This window comes from Choristoneura fumiferana, chromosome 14 (assembly GCF_025370935.1).
Source record: "Choristoneura fumiferana chromosome 14, NRCan_CFum_1, whole genome shotgun sequence".
In the NCBI taxonomy this organism is placed as follows: Eukaryota; Metazoa; Arthropoda; class Insecta; order Lepidoptera; family Tortricidae; genus Choristoneura; species Choristoneura fumiferana.
In genome coordinates this window covers 4533060-4546065 of record NC_133485.1, presented here as the reverse complement: position 1 = coordinate 4546065, position 13006 = coordinate 4533060, and the positions used below count along the sequence as shown (strand labels likewise).

Genomic DNA, 13006 nt, shown 5'->3' with positions numbered 1-13006 from the left:
GTGAGCTGTCAAACTCGGCGATTTGTCTGTCGGCCCATAAGCCAGCTCCCTTTATTGTTGAATTTGTGCAAAATTTTGTATACTATGTGGTTCTTATCGGATAATAGCTAAATAAATTGAAGCTTGACTGTCCGTCTCCCGTTTGTGAGTATAACAATATCGCTCTAGCCACCGCTACCCTGCTAAAAATATGCTTCCCGATCCGTTGTTTACACGTCTTCAAACACTATTTGTTTCATATATTTACAAAGGGGAGGATTCGCCGTCTAATCATTTTCAGGAACTGCATCAAACTTCACATTTTACTTTGCGAAAGTAGCGAAAGTGATCTTGAATAAAATAAAAACATGCCAGTGCTTTAATTTAATAATTAGCTGCTTTGTCATGTCATAGGCAGTGATTTATTTACTGTGCACCCTAACTACGCTAAACTAAACAGTGTGTTTCCCTCCAGAGCAGCTGGACAGATTCTCATTTGGATAGATTATCAGCTGGACAGATTCTCATTTGGACGGATTTACACAATATCCTATTTACTCAACTGCTTTTTCAGGCAATGCTAAAATGACTCCATTAAAAGACAATCAGGATGTGGCATCATTCCTCGTCACAAAGCACTCATGGAAAGGCAAATACAAACGAGTGTTCTCTGTGGGTACCCACGGGATCACCACATACAATCCTGACCGCCTGGAGGTGACCAACAAGTGGTTGTATGCAGACGTGGTTACTGTAGCCTCTGCCAAGCACTCCAACTCTGCAGCCAACCATGACTTCATGCTGGTTATGACAAAAAATAAAAAGGTGGACACCATGAAGTTCTCTTCAGAACACAAGTGTCTTATTCTAACTGAAGCTTTTAAATATCGGCATTTGTTTGCTGAGAAAAAGGATGTTCTTGTAAGTAACTACCTCTATTCTTTAAAATTGGATTATTGATCTAAAGAAAGGCTAATAGCTAAGGCCGGCTAAAAGGTCAACAAGCCTAGCTTATATTTTTTATTTTTACAGAGATATCAAGCTTACAAACACCATTGGAGCGGCACTCGTCTGCCAATTGTCCTTGAAGTAGGTCCTTGTGCCTTAGACCAACTGGATCCATCCACACACACCCTCTTGGCAAGCTACCCTTACTCTGACATCCAAGGCATCTTGCCAGTAAGAGATGTCCCTGGGGGCTTTGTCCTCGCTGTTGGTGGTTACAGCCGTCTCCATCTCTTCTCCAATGCCATGGACCATCAGATGATCATAAACAAGATGCTGGAGATGGCAAATCTAACACTAAATACTACTATAAAAGTGCTATCTACTATGATAACTTTGGAAGATTATCACAATCAGAGATTTGGGAAGTACAGGTAGGTAACCAAAATTATTCAGTTGTCTAGACGAGGACTAGCTGGCGCGGGTGCACGCTGCGTGCGCATTCCGGCGCGTGCTGGTATAGGTAAAATCCATTGCACTCGACACACCCAATTAGCCCTGCTCATACTATTTTTTTCAATATGCCCGCTCCGTGCAAACTGCGTCAGCTAGCGTAGCTCCTAAGGCAGCAGTTCTTAACCTTTTAGTCAGGAGGGACCATTTGACAAAATTTCTGTCTTGCCATGGACCACCAACTGTTATGGTATACGGTAAAAGTAAAATTGAAAATGAATGAACGGTTGCAACCGCTACTTGACTGGTGCGTCGTTTCGCCAATTTGTTGTTGATGGCTTCGCGGACCACTTCGAATTCTTCCAGGGACCACCAGTGGTCCGCAGACCACCGGTTGAGAACCATTGCCCTAAGAAGTTCTAATAGATACTGTGATAGAATTGGTATGTGAATGACCCATCAGGTATATGTGAAGTTGCGTCTGAATAAAGTACTTTCAGTTTAAATCAAATGTTCTACAATTAAAAAAAACACCTAGGATTTTTTTATACATGGCCAGAATTCAGTGTTGAATAATTCAGTGTTGCCATTAGTCCAATAGACTGAAGAGACCAACCAATACACTAAAATGACTTGAAAATACATCGCATTATTTGAAATAAATAAAAGCAGACATTGTGAATAAATGTAACTATTAAAATCTATTATTATATTATAGTTGTGAGTTCTTACCAGCAAAAATAAAAAATTGCTTTGTATGAAAGGTTTGTTATACGTAAGTTATAAAGTTATCATTTATTTTTGATTATCAGTGTGTATGTATGACCTACTGATAAACTTTACATAAACATATCAGATTATTATTGTCATTTTTCTGTTAGTGTTTCCTGTCAATGATTTCATCTGTTGATTTCTTCTTATCAGAATTATGGGAAGGAAAATACAGTTCAGAGCATATGAAACAAATGATGTATTGTGCAACTAATGGGCAAAATTGTTCCTGTGTTGTTATCACACATGTATCTAATAATTACATGTTTGTATATCCTTCCATGCTAATAGGTCTGTCTGTTACTTCTTTACGCTGAAACCGCTGAACCTATTTAAATGCAATTTGGTATGAAGACAGTTTGAGCCCCTGAAAAGAACATAGGATGGTTTTTATCCCGGAAATTTACATAGTTCCCGCGGGATGTTTTCTAATGCAGGTGGTAGGACCTTGTGCAAGGTCCGTCCGGATTGCTACCACCATCTTGCTCGCTAATCCTGCCGTGAAGCAGCAGTGCTTGCACTGTTGTGTTTCGGCGTGGAGAGTAAGACAGCCGGTGAAATTACTGGCACTTGAGGTATCCCATCTTAGGCCTCTAGGTTGGCAATGCATCTGCAATACCAGTGGTGATCTCTTACCATCAGGAGACCACTTGCTCGTTTGCCAACCAGTCACCTAAAAAAAAAAAATGCATTCGAAATTGTATTCTTTATTTATTTCTACAGCCATCTTATTGCGTATGACTGAAAAAGTCGTGTATGCACTGTGATTTTGAGCGCGTTAGACATACCGCCTCGGTTCTGAATAGGTACAAAAATATCAGCAGTCAATGAACTTATGAACTAACTAATTTGGCGCTAAGTGACAACTAAGCGGGCTTTGTTTTAATGAGTCATTTGACCTTCCACTTTACATACAAATTTATCTAACGTATCTATTACGCCCCTATCAAGCTGTGATGTCCCACATTAAAAGTAAAAGAAAATAACGCAAAACTAAATAAATTGTAAGCCTAAAGATTTGACAGAAAATGAGTTAAAATACAGTCAATTCGTTTCTTGCGGAACTTGGAATCAGCTTTTTGCAATTTGGGAATCTTAAAAAATGAGCCTAAGTAACGTTACTCAACTTACATGTTATGGGTGTCCATGGGCGGCGGTGATTGCTTTTCATCAGGTGATCCGCCTGTTCGGTTTCCCCCTATAACATAAAATAACTTGCAAGGTTTGATCCAAAAACCTTGTAAAAACTTAACTAAATTATTACTCATCTGATATAAAATACTTTCATCACTCAACTTTCTTTCATACTTCAACCATCACTAGCGGAAATTAAGATGCGCCACGCAACTAAAGATTATTATGTCCTCGCTGATGAGATGACGTAAGACGCAATTCACTTGTAATATTTTTTATTTAACTAATTGGAGCGTTCCACAGCAATTAAATAAAACAATTCCACTTCCGCAGTTTGATTACGACATGCTTTGAACTAAAACTTTTATTTTTCGTGTCACTCAGAGTACCTAATTATTGAAAAAAAAAACTAGTGTTTACCCGCGGCTTCGCGGTAAATACAGCAGTTGAATTGACATTGCGGGATTTCGCAAAATTCCCGTGGGAATTCCCGACAATTACATCGTGGTTTTAATTGACATTGCATTAAAAACAACCATGCCAAATTTCATGACTTGAATCAACACAGAAACAGTGTCGACGGAGCTCCGCTGATGTGGAGCTCCTACTTGTGTGTGCTTTTCGCTCTTGGGGCCGATGCAAACTTAACATAAACAAAACCTACCTATGTTTCTCTACGGATTAAAAAAGCAGATGCAGATTTCCGTAAGATGTTTTCCTTTATCAGGCTACGGATTAGCCCGAAACATGTCGAGCTAAACTCGATTTAAGACGTGAGTTATCCGTGTCTCTATCATTGAATATGAGTGGGACTCACAGTAGTTTCATGCTGTCTGTCTCTCTTTCTCTAACTGTCAACCATCTTGTCCGCAGCGGCGACCAGCACCAGACTTCGCTAAGCGAGTTCATAGTGCACAAAGTGAACCCCGCTAGACACATGGAGCCCATGCGGAGGACGCTCTGTCTCTCAGACACCTGCATACTGGAGCGCGATCCGCAGACTTATTCGGTGAGGTTATGTTCCACCGAAAACATTTATTTCTACTTGACGAAACTATTCATTTTATACTAGTTAAAAAAAAACAAGGGCTGCTTGAGTTTCACCAATAAAATGAAGTCAAAAATACGTTTGCGTTTTTATCTGAATAAGGATGTATATTTAATTCTATGAAACGTATTTGTATTGTGCTATGTTGTATAAATAAAACCATTTTGGAATTAAAATCTAACATTTATTGTTTTTTTGTTGTTTAATTAACTCTAAAAATTGGTAGCGAACTCAACTTTCGTCAACATTCCGTAACTCCCGGAAATAGTGTCCTGCGCGCGGCTAAAACAAGTTTACCTTATATTCCAACCACGAGCGTTAGCTGAATAAGGTATTTTGAATCGATATTGGTTTTTAAACTTTCAGGTCGTGTGTCTCAGGCCTTTGAGTGACGTTTTTGCGCTGGTGCGAGACACGGAGCATCCCCAAAAGTTCTCTATAGAATATATGAATGGACAAACACGCACATACATGGCTGGAGAAAGGTAATTTACCAATATGGTTCCAACGGAACACCAGCGTCGGCCGCAAGGTAGACATCGTGCGGAGTTGGGACCATTTCGGGACAAAATTTGTCTCGATTTCCGTGTTCCTATTTTATCTGCTTTGTAAATGTCACGAATAAAATATTTTTCTTTCTTTTTCTTTCTTTCAATAGAGTTTTGTAGGGCTCTTGTTTTTGGTTTATTTTTTACTAGCCGTTACCCGCGAAGAATTCGTAGAATTCGTTTATCGCTATCCCGCGGGAACTATGGCACTATGTTTTGGGATAAAATCTACACTATGTCCTTCTCCGGGACTCAAACTATCTTTATACCAAATTTCATCTAAATCGGTTCTGTGGTTTAGACGTGATGAAATAACAAACATCCAAACATCTTCACGAACTTTCACATTTATTATATTAGTAGGATTATCTGTACGATATCCAAGCTAACGTTGACACACCTAGCGGTCTGGCGTAATGTCAGACCAATCAATTGCATACGCGTACAAATCGTCCCGCCATCTCCTCGATCTGCTTCGCTGTCGATGGCCGTTCTCCGGTGCCCACCAAGTGACAGTCCACCTCTGTTTGTCCAGCCCAACCCTATTTCAGCTTAGCAGTCTCTTTCCCAACGTCGGCTGTGCGGCTTCCTTCACATATAGTGTTGCCACGTGTCACGATTTGCGCGGGACGTCCCGATTTTCAACGGTCCGGGGACGATACCTGATTTGTACCTGATTGGGACGTTAAATGTCCCGATAAATCAATAAATGTATTAATTTCAGCAAACTATTGTACGTTTAAAATAAGATTAGTTGATGGGGAGGCCGATGACCAACAGTATACTTCCTACGGCTGATATAATGATAATGGTGATGAATTAGAATTACGAATATTTTATATTTGTCCCGATCTAAACCCTAAATCTCGATTTGTTTTACCATCTGTCCCGGCTTAAATCCAATCTAACCTGGGCGCTGTGTTAATATCATTGACGGTTGTCTTGTGGTTGCAGGGACGCGTTGTTAGCGTCTCTCTTGGACGGCGTCCGCGGCGCGGGACAGCGCGACGTGCACGTGCGCTCGTCGGGCACGTCGCGCGGCTACCGGCTGGGCCCGCTGCACCAGCCCGTGGACGAGGAGACAGAGTCCAACCACCTCAGGTACCATAGGGACCTACTGGCCACGTACACCGGACCATACAGGCACTCACTGCGCTCTGTCCACTGCATATATGCCAGTCCTTTAAGAAGTAGTCCAGCTCATCCCGCCATCGCTGTCTAGGGTTTCTCAGTCGCCTTTTCGAGTTAGAGGGCGCCCACTCGGTGGTTACCTCGGGCCTCGGCCCACAACTCGTCTGGCATGCGACAAACATGGCCAGCCCAGGCCCACTTCAGCCTAGACGACATTCGACCTATAGTCAGTATTCTTAATTAGGATCATGGAGCGTAGGGTGGTGTTCTGGATCCGATACACGAGTTTTAAACCTAGCATGCAGCGCTCCATGGCTCGCTGGCAAACCCCGATTTTGGACTTTAGAGCTACCGTCAAGGGCCAAGTTTGAGCACCGTAGGTGAGAATTGGTAGTACGTATGTTTCCTTCTCAAAGCTAAGTGGTGTAAATATGGGGGACACAGTGAAAGAAAAATATTTCATTGTACCGGAACTCTCTCAACACGAGTCCGAATCGCAGTTGTCCTGTTTTATCTGAATATGTTTGGTTTGTCGACAGATTGTTCCAGAATCCAGTGGGCATGACACGAGCGGAGGTGATCGAGCGGTTCAACGCTAACGTTGGCTACAGCGGCCTTAACTACTCCGTCAGCCAGGACGTAAGGCGATTGTATTCTTGTTTTACTAATTTCTATACACACGGACTTATATTAAAGTGGTGACGCAAGTACGTATAGAAACTTGTTTTAAACTTTAACGATTTTTAGGGTTCCGGAGCCAAAATGGCAAAAACGGAACCCTTATAGTTTCGCCATGTCTGTCTGTCTGTCTGTCTGTCTATTTGTCTGTCTGTCCGTCCGCGGCTTTGCTCAGGGACTATCAATGCTAGAAATCTGTAATTTTGCACGGATATATAGGTAAACTATACCGACAAAATAGTACAATTAAAAATTCAAAAACAAATTTTTTTGGGGTACCTCCCATAGGCGTAAAGTGGGGATGATTTTTTTTTTCTCATCCAACCTTATAGTGTGGGGTATCGTTGGATAGGTCTTTTAAACCCATTAGGGGTTTGCAAAGACGATTTTTCGATTCAGAGATTTGTTTGCGAAATATTCAACTTTAAAGTGCAAATTTTCATTAAAATCTAGCGTTAAAATTAAAATCTAAACCGGTGGGTGGAAAAAATTGAAAAAATTCAGGATGGTAGTAAGTATATTAAACTTTCAAGGAAATTTATAGCGGCTAAGTTGGCTTGAGAATTATTAGTAGTTTATGAGTAAATATCAGCCTAAGGTATAAAATATACCTAAACTTGGAAGATTCCGTATAGAATACGAAATCCTTATAAAAATATTACTTATTTTTTTCGTAATGGCTACGGAACCCTATTTTGGGCGTGTCCGACACGCTTTTGGCCGGTTTTTTGCTTTTGCAATCGCCGTGACAACATATGAAAATGACAACTTTAGTCAAATCAAACTTTCACAAAAACATAGAAGGTTATGGCACGCTATACCTTGACAAGTGACCTACTATTTAATAATATGTCACCTAATGTAATGAACATGACTTATAAATGATTTATTCAAATAAATAAGTTTGTGCGTGACACTCGATAGAACCCTGTCGCGGTAAGCATTTGCCGCAATTATAAAAAAAAACTTGATAAGGACAACAGAGGCTCCACCGGATGCCACATACAAACATGTCAAGGTATAGTAAGTTCGATTGCAGTCTTCCACTTAAATACAGTTCCGTGGTTATACTCATAACTGTTGTTTATTTTTTAAATACTTTATTGAACCAATCGCCAGTTTTCATATCAATGAACTGAAATCAATTACTGTGTTATTTCACCATCTCACGTTCAAGACAGCTATGTCTGTGTGACATGTAAAATTTTCTTGCAAAACCCACGTGCCTATCACTTCCCTATAAATTCATAAGTGACTAGACCAACTGTCACTAATTGGTTTCAGTTCAATTGAGATTAAAAAGTTTAATTTTAAAATGGATAATTAATATTTTTTTGGGTTCAAATCTTTTATTGATATTACGAAAAATGGCTTGTCAAGTTGCATAATAAGCTTTTAAAATAGGTTCTAGAATGATAATGACTGTGGAAAATTGGAGTAGCGATACACTCTTGGGTTCGAATCCCAGTGGAGGCACAATTTGCGTAGTTCTATCTGAATTCATGTTGTACGTTGTCGGATTGTATACGTATTTGTTTATCCATATTACACACAAAGCACTTATTACAGGAGATAGCTAAGGCGCGCTTTCCCATTTGCCAAAAAATATGACGGTCAATGACCACATTTCAGCCGTTCATCTTCACTTCGCGCACTATTCTAATTTCCGTGTCACTTTTTCCTCCGAAGTAGTGGCACGGAGAGACTTAAGTGCACAGATGAATGAGAAAGACTAATTTTAGCTGTTGGCGTTTCGTATTTGTGTGAGTTTGCATTTACAATGCAATACAATACAATGACTCTTTGTTGTACACCAGAAATAGTAAACGATACATAAAACAGGTACGTACACAGAGAGAAAATGACAAGGTAAGCAATAGGCGGCCTTGTCGCTTAAGAGCAAGATATAGTGAATATTCGTATGTTTGTTGTAGTTTATTGAAACGTGCTGCGTTTTTACATAAAAGTAGATGTGTATATCTCGCCCCAGAAAAAAATACTACAGAGATGATAAAGGCAGCTCCGGTCATAAATGCTTTGTGATATAAAATACTACAGGATGTCCTTTATGAATTTTATTTCCGATATTTATTTGTGTGCTATGAATGAATGTACAAAAAATCAATGTGTTGTTTAATCCTTTAAATGTATTTTCATTTGTATTGCTTGTTACGGTCGCTTTGCGTCATACAGATCAGCAAACTAAGTGCAACAACTTAAACTGATGTACTAATAAAGGCATAATTAATGAATAACCTTCTGTTCTCATGTATTTTGCACCTGAAATAGATTTTTTTTATTACACTTGTCTGCGTGCTCTTGAAACATTATTCGTGTTACCACAAAAACTGAGACGATCGTTGAACATATGTTTTACTTATGTCAGTTTTTAGAACACCAAATACTTATTTAGTGCATGCCGATAATTTCAGTTTTTTGTAGTAATTATATTTTTTTAGAATCCGCGGACAATTTCCGGCTTGACTGTGTTTCACTTAGTTTGCCCGGGCAGAAATAAATGCCTTGGCCTGTATTTTGAGATGTCTCTTTTTGATTAGATAAACATATGTATTTTTCATAATTTAGTGTATTTTTTTATCACTAATAATTAAAGTATTTACTTACCTTATATTTTTCATATTTTTATAGTTTTTTTGGTGTTTTTTTATTATTATGTTTTCCTATATTTTTACAAGCTTTTATTATGTTAATTAAGCACATTACATTAAATACAATAAATTCTCATACAAATTAGATAATTTTAAAATACCCATCTAATTTGAAAGAGACAACTTTATAATTGCTTTGCACCATTTTTATGTTGCGTTTTATTTATTTTGCTGTTTTGTTTTACCCGGGCCAATTCATATTATGTTCTGTGCCTTGTAGGCCCGCCCCCTGTTGTGGCTGTTTCTTACATGGGATCTAGTAAGTTCCCTTATAATTTATTAATTTTATCTTTGAACCTTTGGGACCCACTATTAAGGAATAAGTGTCTAAGTACAATATTAGAACTGGTGCATCTCACGAGGGCGGATGGTCTTTGGTTGTGCGTAGGTTGGAACGATATTCGTTGTGGTCGTTGCTTTAGTATTAGTAAGCCAAAGAGTTAGAAGTTTAGATACGCCCTTACTATACTTTGAACGCGCCGAAATGTGAATTAAACAACTCCGAACTGAGTGAGCTCACTCATTTGGAATCATGACAGAGAACGTAGTGTTCGCAATTACCGTAAGACAGAAAGAGATGTTGCTACTTTCTCAGTACCGCGCCGTAGCGTCTAACATTGCTACACACTTTTTCGCTACGAAAGCATATCCAAACTTCTAAGGGCCTGTTTCACCACTCATTGATAAATTTTGTTTCATGGATAAATGTGATGCCGTCTCCGTCTATTCATTTCGGAGATAACACACAGAGACGAAATCACAGATATCTGTCACGTTAAATTAATCAATGAATGGTGAAACAGGGGGTTAATATTTGTAGTAAGCTTGTCAGAACGACCACGACACAATCAAGTCCTGACCACTAACACGTACGAGCGAGACGGCGCGACGAGTGTGTTTCCTATTCATTGCGTGTGTTGCCAGGTAACCACTGGGCTGCAAGTGTCTCGACCGTGCAATGAACAGAGAAAACAGTCTTTGTGCCGCTGGCCGCGTGTAGTTGTGACTGGGCATAACCTAACACATTTAAGAACTAGACGCACTAGTAATTTGCAATTCTGATGATACATTGTGGGCTTTATTATGTAGTTTTAATTCTATTCATGTCACGTCACGATTCTTGTAAATATATCACGAAAAATAAAATTATGATCATATGTCTATCAATAAAATTATCATTTAGTTAGAATGTCTCATGTAATAACTGTTAATAGTATAGAATATTTTATATTCATAATTTTTATTCAACTGTAAATTTACGTACACGGTGTTTAGATTTGAATTTCAATGGCATGAAAATGGTAGTTGACAGAAAATTTTTAATTTCTCTGTTGAGTATTTGATTTTATGAAAAAATCATCTGTGATTAACACACGATGTATTTACTTGCATGGCTAACATAAGTGGCTAAGGTCTGTGCGTTGCGTACCTTTTTAACCTACGCAGTAAACGCACAAAGCGACAAACTACTAAACTAGAAGAGACACATTTGCTAGTCACTCTATAAGACAGTATTGTACTGGCCCTAACTTGAAACTGTGTCTGCTGAGAAAATGAACACTGCTGAGACCTGGCTATTCGTTCGTTGTTTTTTCTTTTATACGTAGTTTAATTACATTAGACGAATGACAGCTTCGTTTTTGAGAAAATGAGATTGGTCTGCGGAAAATTAGTTGATCACCACATCCGGAAACTAAGCAGTTATATCCTCTACTGTCACTTTACCAAATCGGTTGAGCTCTTTGAACGTGAAAAGATGACATACAAAGTTACTATTGCGTTTATAACATTAGTAAGAATTTCATATTATTCTTGTTATGAAAACAATAGTTTGGCAGTACATTTTTTTAACAAAATCGTTTAATTTTTCATCGTGACGAAAGCAGTTCTAAAGCTATGGATTACCATAAATAGAGCCAGGTTACGTTTCAGAATCTGCACTGTTCAGACAGAGTTCTTATTGTTTAATACGCTTGGTACCGTTTCACCACTTCTTTCTGTCACACGGTATAAGACGAGGGTAGAAAGGGATGGTGCATGCGATCGCGAGCGTGAGACAATAGGCTTCAGGTTGTTATTGTGGCGGTTGATTCCAGCGGCTGTTCTCGGAGAACAAAGAGAAACTGATAACGGGCGCTCTGTCGGCGCTCGTGAACAGCGCCGTGGCGAGCAACTTGCCGCCGCGCGAGCTAGAGGCGCTGTTCCACGCGCTGCGCCGGCTCTGCGCCAGCAAGGTCGGCTTCGCCGCGTTCACCGCCTTGCCCGGGTGAGTGACTACTAGCACAGGAGGCGGTGCTCTGAACAAACAGTACCTACCTTCTAAGTAGAAGTAACTTGCGGTGGGAATTTTACAAAACCCAGTTTAGATCTGCTAGAAAATTTGTGCAAGGTTCAGAAAGGACGTATTACGAGGCCGTGAAGCAAACAAGTTTCAAGAGGTCTTGTAAGTTTAAAAGTTTAAATAAACAAGGCTCGAGTTTTTATTTAACTTGCAATTTTCGTATATTTGTTTGTAGGTATACAATGAGGGTTTTCACAGAGGCGAAATATCGCTAGATGGCGTTAGTCTCGTGATGTCCGTTTGACGTTTGACGTTTGCTCGTGATTGGTTAAATAATTAAATGAGCCAATCGCAAGCAAACGTCAAACGTCAAATGGGGTGACACTCTTTCCCGGCCCGGATAATACCGAGATGAAAATACCGACCGTGTATATCGCGTACACGCCCATAGAAGCTCCTGTCAGTTTCTATGGGCGTGTACACAAAAAACAGGGCCGGTATTTCCATGTCGGTGTTATCCGGGCCGGGAAAGAGTGTCACCCGTCAAATGGACCTCTTGATACTAACGCCATCTAGCGGTATTTCGCCTCTGTGGAAACCCTCATTACAAATAATCTATTTGTATTTTTCTTTAATAAATTACGATTGACGTTCGCCTCTGTACGACCTGGTATCAGTTTCCGCGAGTGGATCGGCACGGCGGTGGCGGGCGCGCTGCGTCGCGGCGCGGCGGCGTGCTCGCACGCGGCGCTGGACGCGGCCTGTGCGCTGATGCAGCCGATGCACAGCGAGCCCGACCTGCGCCAAGAACAGCTCAATAAGGCCAGCATGCTCGCCACGCCCGCGTTCCTAGAGGCGCTGCTGTCCATGTGGGCGGATCACGTCGTGAGTTTTTTTTTGTTTGAGACGCCTTAAAGGCTAGGTCCTTGCTTTTATTTACTTCATTTTAGTTTTTAAAATTTATATGAGAGAGAAAGGGAGAAAGAATAAAAAATATTTACATATATTCGCTACACAGGATAAAATATATTGAGAAGGAAAACATTTTTCCAGACGGCTGGCAGTGGCGCGCTAAAGTGGCAGATGTTGCTATTGCGTTACTGTGCGTTGAGTGAAACCACGGCGGCAGTTTGATCAGCTTCTGGAGATGGTGGCCAATAGAGGACGCGTGCTGTTCAAGCTGTTTGAGGTTAGTAGCACCAGTTTTACTTGACGCAATAAGAGCCGGGTTGTGATTAACTTATTTTATTGTGACGAATTACATCCAGTTTGCTTTGTTTGTATTTATAACTATTAAAAAAAAACAGTTCGTTGATTTGAGTGTTTTATATTTATTAACACTAATCATACGACAAAATTAATATTCCGG

The 13006-nt window shown here is 40.0% G+C and overlaps 1 protein-coding gene across 1 annotated transcript in view; it reads left to right on the top strand.

Moving 5' to 3' along the window:
• The first annotated feature begins 21 nt into the window (after positions 1-21).
• Positions 22-13006, top strand: part of Rme-8 (receptor mediated endocytosis 8) — a 39065-nt gene continuing 26080 nt past the window's right edge. The window contains 11 exon segments of the mRNA XM_074097217.1: positions 22-144; positions 554-900; positions 1012-1358; positions 4156-4291; positions 4697-4815; positions 5833-5979; positions 6549-6648; positions 11453-11622; positions 12315-12522; positions 12691-12758; positions 12760-12826. Of these exon segments, the coding sequence (XP_073953318.1) occupies positions 565-900; positions 1012-1358; positions 4156-4291; positions 4697-4815; positions 5833-5979; positions 6549-6648; positions 11453-11622; positions 12315-12522; positions 12691-12758; positions 12760-12826 (1698 nt within the window). The 5' untranslated portion in view covers positions 22-144; positions 554-564.